This window comes from Plodia interpunctella, chromosome 14, assembly GCF_027563975.2.
Source record: "Plodia interpunctella isolate USDA-ARS_2022_Savannah chromosome 14, ilPloInte3.2, whole genome shotgun sequence".
Taxonomy (NCBI): domain Eukaryota; kingdom Metazoa; phylum Arthropoda; class Insecta; order Lepidoptera; family Pyralidae; genus Plodia; species Plodia interpunctella.
In genome coordinates this window covers 6,682,002-6,704,244 of record NC_071307.1, presented here as the reverse complement: position 1 = coordinate 6,704,244, position 22,243 = coordinate 6,682,002, and the positions used below count along the sequence as shown (strand labels likewise).

Below are 22,243 nucleotides of genomic sequence, written 5' to 3'. Positions count from 1 at the left end.
TGAATTTCAATACTCAAATATATCTGAATTTCTTTTTTAATATTCGTGCTCTAATTATATACTTCACGTCATTCTCTGAAATGTTGCTGTGTCCTATTTGTTATTTGAGGCGTAAAAAGTGTCATTGCAAATGTGTCGAGGAAACTTCCATCGACACTGGAAAAAATGCAAAATGTACAATTGAAATATAATTATCACATTTCATTTACACATTTCGCTATATATTCACTTTTATCACTAAAATCTCTTTAAAAAATACCTCATAGTATCTGATACTCAAATTTATTTTTTCGAATGTTAATGATCTAAGGTTAAAGTCATATATATATATCAGCGCCCTCATTTATTGGAAAGGTTTTATTATCGCACAGCGTTGGAAATAGCCGGCTATTATAAGCTAGAAAAGTCATTTAACTTGAGCTCATTAAGGGGACTTAATTGTGATGCCATTCAGTGCGGCGCGGCGCCGAAGTAGCTCTTTTGAATACTAGCTCTTATACTATTGACAATATTGTATAAGTAGTTCGTCAGTCAGTATGTAATAAGCTATTTCACTTCAAGTCTAATTAGAAACCTACTTTTATAGGCCTAATACTTTCTCATCTCCGCGTGTTCGGTTACGTTCGGGGCTGTGTCGCCGCGAAGCCAATCGTCAACATAAATGATCTTCAAATTTTGAAGATTATAACCGGAAAACTGGAAACTTTAAATTTTATAACCGGCCCCCTGACATCAACCCTCCGTGGGAATGCTATTCTAGTGTTACCTATCAGTTGGCTAGGCTTTGTGTCCAATAGTCGCTTCGAGCAACATCCACGCGAGGATATGGACCTAGTCTAAGGAGGAAAACGCCAAAATTATTATAACTATTTATCATCCCACAAATGTGAAAGCATGTAAATATGTTTTTTACTCAATCACGCCAGATCTATAGGACGGATCTTGATAAAATTAGGCACACGGGTAGAATGACCTACCCATTATAATTTTATATAATACAATGTAGTAGTACAATCATAGTAGACTAAACGGATTGTGGTGGCCATCTTTTTCGATTTTGTTTTTCGTTTTTTTTTCGCTAAATAAAAAGATTAAATAAAAGGATAAGAAGGAATTGATATGAGAATGTTGTGGCGCTAGTGTGCGCGTACCCGCTGACGTTTAGACAAAATGGCGCACTTTGAGTTTTTCTGCGCAGGTTAAATATAACGTCAAGTTGATAGTGCAACCCAGTGGGTTGCACCATGCTCATGTTAGAGTGGGTTGAACCCACTCTAACATAACAAGCATCCGAACTAAATTTAACCGCTATTTCTTAATTGCCAGTATACGTTACCTGAGGAAGATAAGTTTCAAACTAATAGACTAGACAAATAACTTAGTATGCATTGAAGTCTTAACTTTAGGAGTCGATAGCTCTGATCTGAAATTCTAATTGTCTGCTCCTGTCATTTAGCTAGCTACTGTCCAAACTTAAATGATCTCATCACATTTACATTGGCTTTATCGATTGCCTCTCTTCTTTCCGATATTTGTATAATATTCCAAATTAAAAAAAGTACAATAGACTGATAACTGCACTGGCTGGTAATAAAAAGAAATAATTAATTAGTACGATGTTTAAAATATTTGACAAGTGAAAACTAATGAAAATAACCAAATTCAACGTTTTTTATTTTATTTTATAGATGAAGTTATAATTATGGGTTCGAATTTCAAAATTAATGTTGCTTGTGGATTTATAATTGGTATTTTGTTGTAGACATTGTAATTACAGTTATAAAAATAAAACAACAATGCAACATTGTAAGTTTTGAAAATGAAATTAAGGTGTTGGAATATGCTTTTGGCTGTTCCTACATCGTTCCAATCCAAGCTCATCTAACTATAGCCATTTCGCGGTACTTTTGATCGAGACAAGCAAATTATATATATTTTGCTTTAAATTATTTTGGTTTACATTGTTTTCTTAAATATATATTTTTAGTTGTTTTGTTGATTAGCTGGGAGATAATCCTTTAATTTCACTATTTGTTAATAAGTGTGTTTTTCAGTTTTAAGAATAAAGTTTAATTATTAAATATCTCTCGCAATTAGCAAAAAAAAAATGCAAAGTTTAAAAATCTTTGCATTTTTTTCAAACGCAACTTCATTTGCGTGCTGTTCTAAATAAGTGAAGTTTTCATTTTACATAGAAGCTTCTTATTACAGATAACATCTAAAAGTAATATCGTTTCTGACCTCGTACCTACTTGTATTAAAAGAACAACATTTAATCAGCATAGTGCTTCAAACTGAGGGCAACTTTAAAGGAAGTAGTTATGCACAAAAGCTCCGATGTTTCACTTCCCGATAAAAGCAGTTGGTAAAGTTCAGTTAATAATTGCAAGCTTCAGCATTTAAAACTCTGTTAGCGCTATTTAGAGAAAGTGATATATATTTATAGTCGGTATATTTTAACTAGGAATTTTGAATTGTGAATAACAATTCATGGTTGAATAGATGAATTTATTTAAAATTTTAGATTGTTGTAAAATTCAGCATTATTAAAGTACGTACATTTTATAGTATAAAGTCTGATGGTAAAATTTGATATTCACGATCGAGAAAAAGAAAGTTGAATTATCATCACATCGAAACGCGATACGTGTCCATTGACGATATTTTAAATTTTATTAAGAGGGACAGAGAAAAACCGTAAAGGAGATGGCGGAACAACATGGCTGGATTCCTGAGGGAATGAAAGCATATTTCACGCAATCGATTTATGTGGAATAAAGGGGAGGTCTTTACCGAGATGATGTGACATGACCGTAAGAGATCCCGTTACGGGATAAGGCCGCCGTGGTAGTTGTTTTAATTTTATTTTATGTACTTATTTTCCTACAATAAAATTATTACAAACAAACCCTTATGTTTTATTACAGGCGGACATAGCACACTTGGCTAAAGGCTACGAGTCAGAGGATGAAAACGCGGGAAGAAAACGCCAGAGGGCCAGCGACGAGCGGCCAGCGGGCAAGACCACCATGTACTCTAAGCAGGTACTTAAATTAATTATTATTTAATTTAGTTTATGGTGGCAGATAGTAAGATCTGGCTGAAAATAGTCATAGAAGAATAGACTTGGACCCAGGAAGAAAGAGGAAGACCCAGGGAAGAGAGTTGAATATAAAAAAGAACAAAGAGGTACAACAAATATATTCTCTACATGCTATATGTGTACATAAAATCTATGGCAGAAGATAGATGTAAAATGGAGGCAGCTCCACCGATAAGAACAATGCTCTTAAATACTTGATGGTGATGTCCACAGACGCTGCTTTAGATCGCCCTAATTGGGCAACTGCCCAAACTAAAGGAGCGTCTGACGAAACGAAAGAATTTCGTAACTTTTGACAAACAAAATTATATTGGTTGTGCGAAATTTAGCATCATTTAGCAGAGCACAGCACAGCACAGTTTCTGTCAAGTCCGGCACTAAGACCATCGACAAATGATCAGCGAAGTGCACTCGATTCAGTTAACTCTAAAACAATCCAAGTATATTTCTTTTGAAATAAATAATAGCAATTTCTGTTTATTATTTTGAGAATTTATCCTGCTTTTCATAATCCATCAGGAAAATGTCAAATTAATTAAAATACGAGTACAGATGGAAGTAATTAAATCATTTTTCATGTTCATGCCAGAATAAATTCGATGACTTGTTTCAAATTATATTTAATGGTTGAGGCAAAATATTTATTTGAGATAATAAAGACGATTTATAAAGCTTGTATAATGATGATCCCATCGTTCACGGAGATTAGCAATAATTAAGTCTTCAGTTTAATTAAAATTTCCCTAATGAAATCGCGACATAAAGATTCTCGGAAAAATATTTCTAAAGTCAAAGAGATTTGTATCCATTTTATAAATTGGAAGATTTCGCTTGGAATTTAAATACCGTAACAATTTTAACGGAATATTAAAAAAGCGAGAGAGGTTTTTTATATAATTTATTCTGATGAAATTACATCGAGTAATTACGTAATATAATATAATATGATAGCGATCCTTTGTAATACAACTACCTATTTACATCAGAATATGATAGGAATTTTCTCTTTATTTTAGTACTACTATATTGTAAATAAATTTACTACATTTTTTGAAATGAAAGGTCTATGTCCTTGTCCGTGTAATACATGTGTCGGGTAGATGGATAAAATGGGCCGCGACTTCATTCACGTTCACTTGGAGTTAAGCAAGAAGATCGTCACGTCACGTTTGCTGAAAAATATCTTTACGATTTCCCCATAGGAGTTCCGGGAGCAGTACTGCATCAACAACAAACAACTGGATCTGCTGGAACTGGAGAAGTCCAAGAAGGACAGATTCCTCGGCTGCCTCTCGCAGTACCACATCGAGAGTCCATGCTCACGGACCAATAGGTATGTATATGTCTTATTGATTCTGTTTAGTTTCATTGCGGTAAATAAAAGCTCTCATACAAACTACGCAATGTTCTTGCATTTATGTCGGCATTTGTCTGAATTCCGCTCTGGTGTATAGTCGTCATGTAATTTGCCAAGTAAAGTAGGAAAGCGTACGCTGGGCTCTGATGCTCAAAGGTGGGGTAAGAAACCGGGAAAATGTTCAGATCGTTGAATTTTCGAACATTTATAAAAATCGAGTATTGATAATTTTTTTTAAACGAACCACAGATTCTTGTCTTTGTTGAAAATTGAACAATGACGGTGATCTAAATGTTCAATTCACCGTGATAAGAGAGAGAGAGAAAAAATACTGTTTCTGATCTCTATAATTATGCATCCTTAAATTGATGAGCATTAATAAAATATGCGTTGATTTGAATTGATGGCTACCATTTTCAATAAATACTTCATTATGTTTTATTTATACAATTATTTTTTCGACATGACACGAAAAGTTAACACAACTTTAAGTTGTGTAGTAAAAAACCACAATACTATATGTGATATTCGTTAAAGCTTAACTAAGCAACAGAAACAAAAGTCCAAGTGATTGTGAAGCAAGGCACGTCGGGATCCCGTGACCTCTAATTTCTCAAACTCGCCTTTTACATTTACTGAAATGAAGCTTTTATTCACAGAACATTTTCTTGAGCGTAGTCATAGGTAACATATTTTCTGTTTATGATATACCTAACTCGACAGGAGTTTGGATAAGTCTAAGCTTTACTTTGGTTAGATCAACAGGCAGCAGCCATTTTTTAAAACTATTGGGAAACTATACTTTCTAACTGATGCGATACAGAAAAGAAATATACTTTACTTTGGTAGATTGTCTGTTTCACAGATTGCTGATAAAGTATCTGATAGTATATATGTCACATATCGAACAGATAGCGTTACTTTTTTGTTATTTTATGTTATATAGGGCTATCTAACATAAAAAATAATAGGTACTTTATAAATCAAAATCTTTACACATTATGTACAAAATTAAATTTGTAAATTTAATTAAAAAGTCAGTCGCATCTCAATATTGATTGGATGGCCAAAAAAATATTTTGGATATGAACCGGAACGACAATGACATCCAATCAAAATAATGTTTGACATAGGCCATAGTATGTCATTGGTTGGACAGCCAGAGTTGTGATAAAATGAGCATTCGCTCGCTTGGTGGAAATACAAGTTCTCTAGTGTGTACTTTCGAAAACTTTATCTAATGTGCCATAATTTGTCAAGATTATTTTCGCTAATAAATAAAAGAAATTAATAAAAACGTACATGTTATTTTCCTGCAATTTCACACAGTCATAAAAAGCATTCTGTTTCATATTTAAACGTTTAAAACCAAATCATGGAATGTACAAAAAACTTTTAAAATGAAGATTTCAGGTTAGAAAACTTAATTTTAAAAGTACATTTCGGTACATTTTCAAGACGAGTCATTTTAACTAGCGCAACTTGGATGGAGCTTGTTCATGAAATTGTATTGGTAACTTAGATTATTAGCCTTACGTGTAGCAAGTTCTGGAACTACATTCACCTACTTATTATTATTTATTATTATTTTAGGATATGAGAGATGTTCTTGAGTAAAAATAACGATCACATTTTATGTAGTTTATTGTTCAAAATCTACACATATTTTGTTGAAAAGTGATTAGTAAATTTTAAAGATGTTTTTACTTTGCGTTATACTTAGAATATCTCGGTGGATAACAAAATCTGAGTAGCAGTAAAAGTATTTAATTTATTGTTGCAAATGCGTTCTTTTTATAACAGATTTATAAAATACTAGCTTACGCCTGCGGCTTCGCCCGCGTGAATTTCATAGCTAAATCACAGTACCGTACGTACGTAGCTATCCAGTACCGTTTCCTACATATTGTGCCATCATGTTTTTTACAGTGTGTCCCGTCCTGTTTCCCACTACGTGTCTCCTTCCCATTTCCCGCTCCTACTCCCACTCCCGCTTTCTGCAATGCGTGCCGTCCCATTTTCCATGACATTTTACGTCCCGGTTTATTATTAACCGCAAACGTAAATTAAACATTGTTTTGTATTTACTATTACTGTTATTTACTACAAAAAGTAAGTTTGCCAATTTTCAGCTTCTTATCTTGAAAATTGTATTAAGTTCCATACAATCTTTCACCTCCCTTTTGAAGGGGTTGAGGGTTAATTTTCAAAAAAATCTGAAACACGTATTCATAATTTTGTTGTAAACAACCAAAATCCAAATTTTCAAGTCACTAACTTCAACGGTGTAGAATTTTCATATTTACAGCTTTTCACCCCTTTCACCCCCTTCGGAGTAGAATTTCCAAAAATCTTCTTTTAGTACTCACCTACATGCCAAATTTCTGAATTTACCTGATGAAAATTGATGATTTTACCTCTATATAATCAACTATATGTTGCCCGGAGCTTGCTTCGCGGAGGTAGTACGAGTATAATGGTTAAAACAAGTAGTACCACAAGATACCATTTTTGGTCATCAATCCAATTAGCGGCCATTATAAGAGTGACTAATCCGTCACTATAGCATGCCTAGCGCGCCAACCACTATTGAGTTCCTCAATAATCCATCCATGTATAATGTACGGAAATCTTTTCCACTTAGATGTTTGTAACTTCATAAATATAGTTCCCGACGTCCTGATATTTTTGACTTTCCCAACCTACTTGCATCTCTATTACATATTATCCTTGTATATTTCAGCAGTTTTCCTTTGAAATTGGTTTTTGTATGAAATAGTTTGAATTCAAAATGAACATTTACATAAAAAATGGCCAGACTCGTAACAACTTTATATTTGAAATATTATTTTTAAATTGTATAAATTTCGCCTTTAGAGCCGCCTTTTATTGCTGAAAATAAAACCAATTTCGCATGTAACGCATTTATGCATACAAATGTATATATTCCCTTTTGCAACAGGTTTTCATTTAAGCAAAACTTGAATAGATACATATTTAATTTTTAAAGGCTACGTATTGTCTATCTAATAAAACCTATTCAGTAGACGCAAAAAAAATATTTACATTAACATACAAATAGCTATCTAAGAGAGGTAAAAAAGGTAGGATAAAGGAGCTTCGGTTATTATGTTGCAAAAATTTCGTATATATATATTTTAATGTAAAATTCATTTGTAATTTCTTTTTATTTCAATTTAGTCTGTAATTTGTTAAGTTGAAATAGAAACGACCATTCTCATTCCTGCTAAGTTGATTTCCACAATAAATGGAGACCTCTTAGGAAGGTAAAGGTAACAAATTGGGCATTTTATTATTCTGCACCCTTGTAATAGTATTAGGACTCAAATAGAGGTGAAAAGACGACGTTGGAATATTTTTGAAGATTTCTCCACGCCGCACCACTTTCCTTCCCTTATTGTGCAAACCCTGAAGCAAGTTTACGGGTTTATGTTGTGTATTATATCCAAACCTTTTTATATAGAAAATGTTCATAGATTTTGTAGTCATATTGATCTTTTGTGCTCAAAATATATAATATAAAGAAATACTGCTTTTTTGTTTAATGATATTATACCAATGACCAAAGCAATCTTAAAATTAAGTTACTTACCTCTTATATTATAACACATATAACGCGATGCGCTTTCATTGCAATGTACTATACTAATGCTTCAGCCGTTTTTCAAACCATTGAACGATAAGTTGTCGTTATAAAAAACTGCACCGTTTTGTAAAACGGCGGATTCTAAATTATGGCCGCGACATGTATATACTACGATATGATAATAGAAATATGTTTTAATTTTCAGAGCATCATTTCTATCCGTGTGTGTCCGTCGTCGGGTGCCCTCCGATGAGAACCTTAACACCGATTATGCTCCCATACAGCGGTATCCAAGGTATGTGTGTTTCTAATGAATTTAGATGTATTGTAGCTCTATTAATGCTGTTTAAATATAATGGGATAACACATAATGTCTTAGGCAAAGCACTAAGCTTGTGTCGTGGGTCAGATGAACACACACCCAGATTCCCATACAAACTATAAAAATAGGTACAAATATTTGTCCACGCCGGGAATTAAACCCAGAACCTCCAGATGGCTAGTGGACGTAACGTTTAATGTAATGCCGGTAAATGTCCACACTGTCGTCGAACAGTTTACCTAACGTTGGCGGATTCGGTATACATTGCTAGGTTTTAATTCCGGTATATAAAAGTACTTATGCAACGCAATGTTTACGCATTCACGTCGGTATGTGTCTGAGTTCGGCGACAGTGTGAAGCTTGCATAGTATGTGCTATAGAGAATTTAGATAAAACTAGTGATAACCAGATCTAGGCGGTAACGAAGACAGCAAAGCAATGCGACGCGCTGAAAGTATATCGTGAAATATCAATTAAAAACGGCAAAATGCAGATAAAATAGCCACATCCAATCAATAGATACGAACAAAGCAATGGAACGCTTCATCAATTAATCCGTCATAATCACCGGCTTATAAAGGGACATTTACCTGTGCGAAAAATTATCGGAAAATATTTCGCCAATGATACGCCGGAGAACAAATTGGGGAGCTCAGTTCGTCTATTTATTAATAAATATCGATACAAATAATGTATTTGCTAGTGGCTAGGATGGAGACCCTTTATATTAAGGCTTCGTTAGGGTTATATTTGATGTTCCATGAGGAAAGCTACCTTATGGAAGGAAGTCGCTTGTGACGTTTCACTTTCTCATTTGTATTGTGGATGCGCATATAATACGGCTTAAACGATTGCCCTACATTATGCCCATGGAACTTCACAGTCACATAAAACCATTGTATGTAGGATTTATTACAGAAACATGCATACATAGACCTACATTTAAATAAATTCTAATACCTGAGTTATCAAAAACATCTTCGATAATAGAAGACATATCAACACAGCTCCACGCACTTGCCTAGAGAACTCTGTCAGTTATGAGACATTTTAAAACGAACAAATAATCACCATATTATTACCTAAGTATTTGAAAATATAACCGAAAATTTAACACTTTTCAGTACTTTATTTAAAATTGCTATATAACGAATCCTTGCAAAAGTTACCAAGGTAATATGAAACTGAAAATTGGTATATTGAACTAAACTGAAAATTGAGATATTGCGAATCAATCACGGGCGCGGATTCAGCTAAAACAAAATTGTTTCCAATTTTAATTAACGAAAAAAAATAAAGTTGGTCACTTTATATAGCGGAATTTTATTATTCTATATTAAAGATTTTATTTTATATTAAAGAAAGAGAAAATGTTTTTAATCGATAGGACACGACCAATAAATTCTTAACATAAAACTACTTCGAAAACAGTACAAAAAAATAAGCTGTCAGTCGAAAAAGCGACAGTCTGGTACTAAGGCAATGAACCAAAGCGCTGATTTTCAGTAGTAGTCAAAAGAGTAACAAAATAGAAGAAGAAGAAAGTAGTAGACAATAAACTAATTTTCGTATATTAGTTTGGTATAGCTATCAGAGACGCAACAATTCCATTGAAAAGTCATTTATTTTCTAATCCGTTCTGAGCCCTTTTCTGTCAGGTATGGCCAACCCTCGCCTGCTCCCGCCGAGGTGTGTGCATACGATGCCGATCTGGAATGCTCGTACTTCCGCAGGAGACCTCGCTCCGTGTGCAGCCAGCCTGACCCCAAGCGGTACACCTGGATGCCAGAGGATGAAGACTTCACCCGGATGGAGTGGCCACAGTGAGTGTCTTCGTTTATGCCTGTTGTTGCAAGGGGATACTCGTGCGCAGGAGACCTCGTTCCGTGTGTAGCCAGAGGGACCTGGATATCGGAGGACAAAGGTGTCACCAGGAATTGCCGCCATATTTTTTTGCCGACAAAAAAGCCGTTGGCATGTGTCGCTCATCAAATCATTGCGACATCTGATAACAATTGATTGATGCTCTAAACGGAATAGTTATTCGAGTAACAGCTTTTCGGATTGGTGTACAGAACGTTATCGACTAAAATAGCACGGAGTGTATGGAATAATTTCAATGAAACCATTTTCTGTTACATATTTTCGTCACGTACAAAATTAGGGAACAACATAGTACAAAGTGCCGTAAAATTGTTCTCAATGACCATTACCAAATCTCTGTAAGTTGTTGATGACATCTGGGGCTATAATATCATTGACCCTAAAGGTCCATATTTTCTGTTATTGCTCCAAACTGTTGGTTATGTTGTTGTTGTAGAGATACCCTAAAACATTTGAGTAGACATTTTAAATGTTGTTAACAATTAAATCCTCTTCAAATTATTCGGAATTCCAATTGCAACTTTGTATCTGATCGCAAGACACCTAGGCTCCAACAACTAGAATATTTTTAATGATTTTTTTAGCTTCCGACTAAGACACTAACTTGATAAAGTTGTATTTGTTTTAAAAAACTTGTAAAATAAAGAAATTGAAACACTCTATTGTTGTCATATTTTTGTCAAAACATGAAAAGAATAGTACGAAATTCATTTGTTAAGAATCAATTAAAATATATTCTCATACTAGGGTCTTGATAATTAAGATACCAGCACATTTTATAAATATTCATGGAAACTTCCTTAAATACGATCCGAATTCACTGGAAGGCCAAATATCTCATTTTAATTTGAATTCAACAAGGTTCTAATTCTATTAAGGGCCGACAGACTTATACTAAAAACTAAATTAAAAATGTAATAATGATATTCCAACAACTTCGGAGTCGGGGAGGACAGGAGTCCTCCCCGACTCTACATAGCTCTTTTCTAGGAGATGAGTCCTCTCTCTCTCTCCTAGAAAAGAGCTACGTAACGAATAGCAGATAGCATAGTAATCTCTAACTTGAAGGTGTCCTCACTTTGCTTTGGAGCGGATAAGCTATTGAAACTGTAGTAACATATACTTACCACTAAAGCTGAAATTAGTTTCCTTTTTGATTCAAGGAATACTTTCTCCTATGTACTATTTATGATTTAATTTGAGTGAAGTAAATTATGTACAAATGAAGTCGACGACGAACAGAATATTTAATAGCAACCTAAATATTTGAAATTTGATTTTCTTTTCTAATATTTATTAAGCAAACAGGCATACGGCCCACCTAATGAGAATTGGTCACCGCAGCTTATGGACGCCTGCAACACCAGGGGTGTGTATGGTCGTTGCAGTTCATGTTCATGTTCTCTAGGGAAAACCATGGTAACCACGACAAATAATTTTGGAATATATTGAAATTATGAAACAAACTATAAAGTTGAGAACTTTGCTTTTAAAGTGTTCTATTTTTCAACAAGTGGAGCTAATGATGGTAATATTCAGCGTAAGACTAAGTCAAGTAGTTAAGTGTACCAGCCTACGAGTAGACTCTTTTCATGGATTATAAACATAATTTTGGTCTGAGAAAATACAGGTAAATTTATGCGAGAACCCAAAATACAGGAAGCTTGGCTATGTAAATAAGGGTAGGAATTATTTTGAATACAAAATATGGATAGGTAAGTATAAAACAAATTAAATTATGATCCTGAGGAAATATTTTCCTTGAATTTCGGTCGAGAAAACATTGAAATATGCTGACCCAAAATGGACCTTGTCTTTGCTATTTGAATGATAAAAAATAGTTAATTAATAAATTATTTTGCTTTAAATTTAAATGGTCAAAATTGCTAAATATACCTATATATTTAAGCGGTCGAAGATTATAAATTACGTTTATGGTTTATTGTAAACAGTTTGCGCAGCAAAGAATCCTTAAATCCTTTTTTACATGACTAATAAAAAAAAAACTAAGAAGAAAATAAAAAATATTATTGCGAAATTCATAAATAATTGTTTTTTGTTTTAAATTTCAGATCGGTAATAGAAGATAACGCGGGTTGGCCCCAAAATTACAATGTGGACCAAATCGCGTCAGTAACCCGAGGAGGCTCTTTACCTAGACCACCTATAATGCCGTGAGTAATTGTAATATGTATGTATAATAAGAATAATTACAACAAAAAATTACCAACTCAAAATAAAACAATTTTTGAAATAGTTCAGCCAAGGTAATAGACTCTGGACGCTCAAGAACAAATGTTAGATAGATTTATACAGAGATATGTTTTTGCCACTCTGGGCTCCGGCGCTGAAAGAATGCTCAGATATTCTCGCTTTGCATATAAAAGATAATTAAGATTAAGATAAAAGCGCATTTGTAGTTTCTACGAAACTCATACCTCATTTGGGAGAAACTTGATGTGTATAAGATGAATTATTGCAGTATATCTCCCGTGTAGTTCAAATTAGTGCCGCTGTTATAATTCAAATCATTTAAGATTCAGACCGTCGAATTAAAGCGGCGGTTTTTCCAATAATTAAAAAAAATATATATTTCTTATTTATTCCAATAAATCAGCTACCTACGTGACATTTCCAGCCCAACAAATCCCATTTGAGGGTCCGTTCATCCCCGTTAATATAAACGCTCACCCTCCAGGAATAAAGGTTACCGCAAAAGGTCAAGATATAAAAGTCGCTCATTCCCCGGTTGCAATTAGGACTAACCGCAAGTGTGGGCAGTGTTTGGTATGTTCCATATTCGCTAAGGTTTCGATTCACTACGCCAAAAAATATAGTTTGATGATACGCTAAGAAATTGCCTTAATGAAATGAAATTTATAATTCTCATTATGTTATACTATTGCTAACCTCATCACATTTTATATAAATGTATCTTTTAAAATTATTTATAAAAAATGTATCTTTCTTGATCCTAAAATTTTAACAATGTTATAAACATATTTCAACATTTAACATTTAATTTAAATTTTTCGTTATAAACATAATCAATAATTATTTATAAAATAGATAAGTCACATAGCATTATTTTTCGGAATATATTATTATGAAAATTATGTATTATGTCATAAAATTAGTAAGTAAAAGTAAAAAAAAGTAAAAAAAGTAAAAAAGTATTTATTTCGTCTCCATAGGCACAGAAAAATTACAAAAAACATAGAAAATATTGGTGGAGACTGGCGTCTGTTAAAGACTCAAGCCTGTGTAACAGTGCGCCATGCTCTTACAGCTTAGAATTAGAATTAGGTACATACATTTCATTAGTATTACAATTTTCTGAAGGATTACCGTTTTAAGGATGATTAGTATGAACTTACGAGCTAAATTATAAAGAGTGACGCATAACTTGTCATTCAGAATGAGGGTTAAAAATTAGTAAAAATTTAAAGATCTACAGTAATGTGTAATATGAAATAAGTCATGTAAACATAAGATACGTACCAACATAAATAAATAACGAATCAGATAAGAGGATGTAGAAGATTTTCCGTTTCGTCGTAATTAAGGGAAAACAAATAATTATGGATAGATTTTTTACAAGAGAAGGTAGAAAGTGTTACCAAAGCTAATTTTGAGTGAGCATTGTTGTATAAAAAGGGTCCGGTAAAACAAGGAAATCTATGTGCGAATTTCGTAGAGAAGAGAGAAGAGGTAGCTACAAGACGGTTACGTAGGTTCGGGTTATGACGAGTATTCCCGTGCTGTTGAGTAATGACCCGCAGGATGTATAGCTGTCGGACAGATAATACTTCACAATATTGGTATAGTTGGAATGTAGGATATAAAAATGGTTTGGAGGTACAGACCTTGAGAAGAGCTCGTTGAGCTCTTTCAAGTTTAATTAATATGGTCTTGCACGCTCCTCCCCAGGAGCTTATACAATATGTAAGTAACGACTGTCCTAAGGCAATATAAGCCATTTTCACGATCTTTGGGTGTGCCACATGTCTTAATTTTTTAAATATATATATTAGTTTGCGAATTCTGCCAGCCATAGCATTAACATGTAATCTAAAGTTTAGATTTTGGTCTAATACAATACCTAGGTATTTCACAGATGCAGAAGGAGTTAGGGGAGTACAAAAACAAGTGTTGTTATGGTCAAAATGTGAGTGAGCAGTAATTGATAGTTTCGCAATAGCATTACGATGGGAGACTAAGTTATATATAGAGAAGTTTATAAGTTGGGTTTTTTGGACATTTAGTGTTAAAAGGTTGTGTAGTAGCCAATTTGAAACAGAGTTTAAGCCAATCTGAGCATGACGGTATGTATCTTCCCAAGATTTTGCAAAAAATAGTAGTGCAGTGTCATCTGCGTAAGATATGACTTTACAGTGAGAAATATTTAGAGAAAACAGGTCGTTAATATAGACTAAAAATAGTGTGGGGCCCAGGATACTTCCCTGAGGAACTCCATACTGAATGGGAAGGTCAGAGCTTACTTTGTTGTTTATAGACACACATTGAGATCGATCAGTCAAGTAGCTTTCGAAGAGTTTCAGTTGAGTACCTCTTACACCTATAGAATCCAGCTTTTTCAGGAGGTTAGAGATCGAGACGGTATCGAAGGCCTTGGAAAAATCCAAAAACAGGCCTGCGCACTTGTTACCCTTATCAAGATTTCTAACTATAGTGTCAGTCAACTCATTAACAGCGTCGTTTGTAGATCTTCCTGTGCGAAAGCCATATTGGTTAGTGGAGAGGATGGAATGCGCTTCAAGGTAAGATTTGAGCCGGATATTAATGAGGCGCTCTAGAATTTTAGAAAGAGCCGGGAGAATGGATATAGGCCGGTAGTTGCTAGGAAGATCTTTCGCTCCACTTTTATATATGGGGTGGATTACAGCTTTCTTGAAAGCTGACGGAAAGATACCGGAGGATAGGGAGATATTGCAGATGTGGGTGATAAGGGGAGTTAATATTTTTTTGTTACGTTTTATAAATGATGAAGAGATCAAGAAGAAGAAATTAGTAACTCTCTTGACAGCTTTCCACAAGGCCTTGGAATTGTTGCCGGCTTTTTTAATAGTCTCTTTTTCGAAAGTTCTTTTTACCGATTTTATGGTGGCGTTACAAAATTTGCGATATCTTACATAAGTTGTGCGAAGTGTCATGTTGGTAGGATCTCTTAAGAGTTTTTTATGCAACTTATTTTTATTGCGAATACACCTAAGTAGTCCAGGAGTAATCCATGGCTTTAATATTCTATGACGGGCTGGAACGAGTGTAGTAGTGTGTAAGGAAATAAGATCTTTAAGTGTGTTAATTAGATAGTTAGCTGCAAAATTTGGGTCGGTTGAGTCGAGTAAAGGGGAAAAATCTGTGGTTAGCAGCGAGTGTGTTAAATTTTGATGGTCAACTCGAGTTTTTGTAGGTTTAGGTAAAATTGTTTTATTAATGTCTAAGGCCAGTAAAACAGAATAATGATCTGTTATTGTGTTTTCAATAACGAAGGAATGGGCTTGCAGGGAAGATTTTAAAAAGGCGTGATCGAGGCAGCTTTTTCGGCTTTCTTCGTATCTGGTAGGAAATGTATGGGTTGGTAGAAGGCCAAGAAGGGCCAGGATGTTAAGGTAATCATCGTTTTCCTCGTCCAGACGGGTTGGCAATATGTCTATATTAATATCTCCGATGATTACAATATTTTTGTAATTCTTTAGGCTATCCAGAACGTTATTAAGTGATTGTGTGAATTTTGTAAAGTTTAGGAAGGCGCAGGGCCGATAGATGCCCAAGATTGCTGTTTCACTATTTAATTTTACTAGTAATGAGCTAGCTTCATCTATCGAAGGTTCAGTGATACTAATACCTAGGAGTTCGGTTTTATAGTAAATTATTACACCGTCATTTTGATTGGCAGGGGATGACGATACAGAGTAATGATAACCTTGGAGATTAGGAATTAATGAGTTTTTTTGTAACCAACATTCTGTAAAGACTATAATATCTGGTTCTATGTCTAGGTTATCCAAGAATATGAGAAAGCTGTCCAAGTTGGCCGATACACTACGAATATTTTGGGTGAGGATTGTCAGGTACTTATTGTATGCAGGTAAGTGAGTATGAACATCTTGTGGGTTGCATAAATAGGAAGAAGAGACGGTAACGGAGTCAATGTTTGATAAAATATCTATATTTCTATCCATTGATGATGTGTATAAAGTTGTTAGTCACAAGAGATGTATTCGGTATGGTTATTAAATATTAGAGTTATGTACGTTTCATTAGATAGATATATATAGAGCAATGAATAGGTTTATACCGTTAGTATAAGTGTAATATATAATATGATATTAATATATAATTAATGAATAGAAAATTTTAACTAATTACGTATGGGACTATCGATAAATTAATAACAAAAATGCCGACAGATTGAGCTAGCCCCAAGAAAAGTTACCTTGTGTTATGGGATGCCAGCTAATCAATACAGTTTTTGTTTAAAAATGCATATCCTAAAAGTTATAGTATATAAGTAAAAAAGTTTATACAATTAACGTAATAAAGTATGAGTAAATCAACAAGTATCTATAAATTAAATATTTAAATATTTAAATATTTAATAATAACGTATGAAGATATTATCGCTAGGTTGCCTGTTAACAATTAATTAAGTAGGTAAGCGAGCTAAGTGAAAGTGGTTAATGAGACTTTAAATGGGTACAGAAATAATTAACATTTTTGTTTTAGCGCTAACAGTTGATCCTCAGAAGTAACGACTAAGTATTTCGAGTCGTCGTATTTCCGCAGCAGCACCCGTCCTCCTGATGTCCAACAATGCTTGTACTGTTCCTCTTTTGCGAACTCACGGGCCAAGTAGTGTAACCGTCGGGCCCTAGGAGTCAGATGTTCGGCAATGTAGATTGGCTGGGAAGTTGAAGCGGAATCGAAAATACCTGAGTTCAGCCTATTGCCGGCATTCGACTTGTTGAATGACTTAAAGGCTCTCAGTATTTTATTTTTAGTCAGTACTGAATTGAGTGAGACAACTATGGTTTTGTTCACGGACTTTGATGGAAGATGGCGCACGTCAAAGATGTTTATAGGAAATATTTCGATCGAGAGTGCTTTAAATGTAGTGACTACAATTTTTACCAAATCTTCTTGGCTGGAGTTTGATTTGTGAGGAATATTGCGCAGCTCGAGGCAGGCCGATCGTGACGATCTATCGATTTCCTCAGCAACCAATTCAGATTTCGAGACGCGGTCCAGGCATTCCTCGGTCCTAATTTGAATAGACGACAGCTGTTCACAAACGTTTTCGTACTTCACAGAGAGTAAGGTGATAGATTTTTCTATTTCGATATTGGACGCAACTATTTCAGCGTTAAGACGTTGAATATCCGACATAGACGTCTGGATGCTATTTAATTTATCGTCAGTTGTTTGCTTCCACTCGGTTAGTGAATCAATAAAGATATCCAATTTAGATTCGTAATTGGTTCCACAATCACAGCGACGCCTTTTAGATGATCGAAGGGTGACTGTGTCGCTTCCCAAGTTTTCGACAGGATTGCTAACGTCGGGGGCAGATCCGTAGACAGCTTGTTTATTATTCACTGGCGAGCGTTGCATATCTGCAGTGTAAGGAGCGAAAAATATAATAACTAGGTACTTGATCAGACGATATGTGACGGATGAGGTAGCAACGTAGATCTATGTGCTACGAGATTTCTCGTAGACAACCGCTCCGTGGTGGGGAGAGTGTCTCGTAGCAGTCGTAGCTCGCTGGGAGTAGAACGTCGAGTCGTAGCGTAGCTTGCAACAATCGACAGGAGGGGGCTAGGAGCGAGTGACGTTGCAAGTGCGCAAGAGTCGAAAAATCGCAACTGTTTCTTCTCGCGGAGAAGAGGGCGGGTATACCGCGCTCGCTAGATCGGTCAACGACCGGCCGACACCGTAGGAATGCAGTGGAATATTTTAAATTTAGGAATTTTTCTATATGCAAATGTGGCACTTACGTGAATACACTTAATTAACTGTATTGACTGCACTGTTCACCAAAAATTTATTAATTTATTATGCGCAAACGAGGGATGTGATTAATTCAAATAGGAAGGAATATGTACATTATTTATTATAATTTTGTAGGAAGGAATATTCATTCAGTAGGAAGGAATATGTACATTATTTATTATAATTTTGATGTTGTCGATATCTATCGTCGATAGCTATCTCAATCACGACCATAGTGAATTAGGACTGAGTCTAATGTGATCCTGGGATCAGTGTTTTACGAAATGGGATCTTTATTTGGGCTACAGTAAGGTACATATAAGATGAGGAATGGGATAAGGATAGCTTAACATTTAATATAATATTAATAATGAAATTTGCGACCGAAACATTTTAAATGTCAATAATATTTTACTGGATTCCATTCAACTCTAAATTTAATTATCATAAGCAGTGGTGATAATATGACGGTTAGGTATATATAGTTTAGAATTTTAGGATATTGAAACAGCATAACTTTTTGCAGTTGTCCCGCTCATACACCGATACCCCCACCACCCCCGCCGCCACCTCTCACTATCCCGCCAAACAGGTAAATTTAGCACAAAGCAAAAAAATAAATGCAATCCTGTAATTTGCACTATCTAGAAGAATATTTTCACTTAAGATAATATATTTGCACAATATTGCCCCACAAAATATTAATTTGCCTTAAATTTCCAGATAATAGATATTAATCACGTCCAGTATAATATCCTGTTTTACATAAATAGATCAACAACGTTTCCGAAAAAATCCAAAATTTATTGTTTTTATAAAATTTGGATATATAAAAATTGGTATAAAGATATTGCTATCTTTATTGTACAAAGTAGAATGCTAAATTATTAAACACATTATTACCAAATTAAAAATAATTAAAACACTGTATTGTTTTAATTGTTATTCCAGAACAAAGCACGTATCATTCGCCCGCTCGCATACTTTGACCACTTTCGACGACTCTGTCATGCCCGCTGCAGTAGGAGGTAACAGGTTCCGAAGAGATTGTGAAAGACTCATTGATGGAAGAGCTGTCAAAGTAAGATTGAAAAACTGTTTATAATAAAATGTAAAATGTTGTAGAAAACAAAACTATGGCATTGATTTTCGGATTCCTAAAATAAGGAGAATACGGATATTTCTTATCCCTGAAACATTTAATACAACTGTACTAATATAGATGGAGTGTGGTTCCGTCCTTAAATAAGACCATTCCATATCCTACCGTAGCTGTTGTACAAGGTGAATAAGGAAGATATAGCTTTGGCATCTGATAGGAAACAATAGCATTCCCAATGCAATCGGCCGATCGTAAAACCGTAGCCAAATTATTGCTATATAATATAATGCTGTTATTGACATAACAATTTTGACTATATTAATGACTATATTATGATTTAAGCTGCATCAATCTATACTTAACACATGATCACATACCAATGGAATAATAAGTAGACAGATTTTCAGTAGTTTGTAGCTTTTAGATAATGATATTTAACGTTAATATAATATTTGACGTAAATATTGCCTCTGAAGGTTTAATTTCTGAATAAGTCATTTGAATTTTGTATAGTCAGCGACACGTTAAATGCTATTTGTCTTTTTCGATTTCAGCCCGAACCGAAGCCATACCCCACAGTGCCCGTAATATATCAACAATTTGCACCGTACCCACAATACATCCCGGGACAGACAGTTCCTTCTCCAGGTAAAAAATAAAACATCATTATGCCACTTGTATTAAGGCGAAAATTTGTGTTTCTGACCTAATTATGAAAAACCGCTGTAATGGTCATCATTTTTGACTTTAGACGAGACGCTAAGAAAATAAAAAATGGACTGGAGAGATTTCGGCAGATTTAGGATGATATGTGTGACAATGGTTTAAAAAAGAACTATGGATACCGACGACCACGAGGAGTGGAGATGAAAAAGTAGGAAAGCGGCGCCTGGGCTCCGACGCTCAATGGCTGGGAATTAACCAGGAAAACGCTCAGATGAGAGAGAGGTTTGCGGATAGAGCGATATCTGAATAGATAGAGAAAATTGATCACTATGTTACCATGTGACCAACGACATAATTTCTTCTAAATTGTCTATTTAGGTATTTGTTGAGTGTACTTCAGTAAGTGGTAGGTGTAGCTTTGCTGTTAAGTTTGTTTATTTACATAAATTATATATAAGTAGTTGATGTGCAGTGCTCCCAATAACATTTAGCTTTCAAAAACCTCCTGATAATAAAATAAGAAATGTTGATAGTACATAATTATTTCTGTTTCAGTGGCACCAGTTCACTATCCAGGACAGTACGCCACTCTCCCCCACACGTCGCAAACTATTCAGAGGCCGACACAAACTGAACAGCCTAAAGTCGTACTACTAGGTAATTTAAAATATAAATTAAAGAATATAAAATACAATACTCCAATTCCGGGTATCAATGAAATCCTCCAGGATCTAGAGGATTCCATTCTATTATATTAGTATGTTTAAAAAGTATAAAAAGTTGGAAATCGAACCCTGAATTCCGGAGGATAAAATTAAACTAGATGTTAGTTTCGAAATTGATTTAAAACGTATTGTCTAATGTTATTGTTGCAGATTCAATTAAGAAAGGAGTTATGAGAACACAAGCCACTCAGACTGAAGTATGTTTAGGAAGAAAACCGCTGCCACCAAATTATTTGTCACTAAGTCCTCGTACAATTAAAAGGGTAATGTATAAATGTGATCACATTGAACAAAATTATAAAAAAAAGTTTTTTTCAAACAGATGTTTCCAATAGATGCAGTAAAATATAAAATAACTTACTTAGCATAGATTGAATATAACGAATTCCTATTCCAGGTAAAAATGGTAGCTGCTGGTGTTCAAACGAATGGGTTCACAGTAGGTGCACGACGATTAACTAAGTCATTTTCAGAAGTTGGGGGAGATAGGCTAGCTGGTAGAGACAGTCAAGAAGATATTAATGCAACTATTGAAAGGTATGTCTTCAAATATATTATAATACAGATACATGTTTAAAATAATAAGTTGGTATTAACTATAGATTATTTTTCACAGTTTCATTGGCACAGATCATGAAAAATTACACAGAACACAATCAGAAGAGCCACCCAGATCACCACGTTCACCAACTTCTATGGTGCCACCTTCACCTATAATGCAAAGAATGGACTCTGATGAAGTAACATCCTCATCTATCAAATCTGTTACATCATCCCAACTTGACAAATGTTCTGAGTTGAGTGCACTACAGAGACAAGCTCAAGAGTATTTTCAACAAAACTTCCAATTTATACATGAAAGCGACAGGGACGATACTATAGATGATGATATAGAAACTATCGAAAAAAGTATGGCTTTGAATCGTAGAAATTTGGAATATCTGCAGCAAGAAATAGCGAAACAAGCAAAAGGAGAACAATCACTTAGGTCAATTTTAACAAAAACTACGAGTGATACCTCTCAAAAAACAGTAAATTCATCTCATCCATTTTCAAAAACATCTACTTTCCAATCAGAACCTTCAACTGAAACTTCTGCAACGACCACTGATGATAGTGAAAAAAATGAAAAAGAAATCATTATTGATTTCGAACCAAGACCAGACGATGAAGCTATTCCATTTACTACATTGAATAGAAAGAGTAGGAAATTGCATAAAACTTTGTCAGAAGGGGAAATACTTTTAGACGTGTAAGTAGTGTTAAATACTATACGTGTAAATATTATTATTATATCGCGTTACTTTGTGATCCGGCAGGCATGTAAAGCAAGTGCTTAACGACAGATTGCTCCAGATTGAATTTTCTGTTGTTAAAACTCTTCAATCCTTAGCACGTGAGCACGTGTAGTAAGTAATGACCTATCCTACCGTATACATCCGTGAGAGGCTCAGTATCTC

The 22,243-nt window shown here is 34.6% G+C and overlaps 1 protein-coding gene across 10 annotated transcripts in view; it reads left to right on the top strand.

Moving 5' to 3' along the window:
* LOC128675639 (uncharacterized protein) overlaps nt 1-22,243 on the top strand; it is a 173,164-nt gene that overhangs the window by 134,467 nt on the left and 16,454 nt on the right. For 8 of the 10 annotated variants that reach the window (XM_053755171.1, XM_053755165.1, XM_053755167.1 and 5 more), the window contains exons 3-14: nt 2,928-3,044; nt 4,306-4,436; nt 8,273-8,362; nt 10,049-10,213; nt 12,347-12,448; nt 18,817-18,882; nt 19,242-19,371; nt 19,947-20,040; nt 20,614-20,715; nt 20,934-21,046; nt 21,181-21,320; nt 21,400-22,035. In XM_053755171.1, the coding sequence (XP_053611146.1) occupies nt 2,928-3,044; nt 4,306-4,436; nt 8,273-8,362; nt 10,049-10,213; nt 12,347-12,448; nt 18,817-18,882; nt 19,242-19,371; nt 19,947-20,040; nt 20,614-20,715; nt 20,934-21,046; nt 21,181-21,320; nt 21,400-22,035 (1,886 nt within the window). The remainder of the gene's footprint in view (nt 1-2,927; nt 3,045-4,305; nt 4,437-8,272; nt 8,363-10,048; nt 10,214-12,346; nt 12,449-18,816; nt 18,883-19,241; nt 19,372-19,946; nt 20,041-20,613; nt 20,716-20,933; nt 21,047-21,180; nt 21,321-21,399; nt 22,036-22,243) is intronic. The other 2 variants (XM_053755170.2, XM_053755168.1) reach the window with 2 other exon arrangements.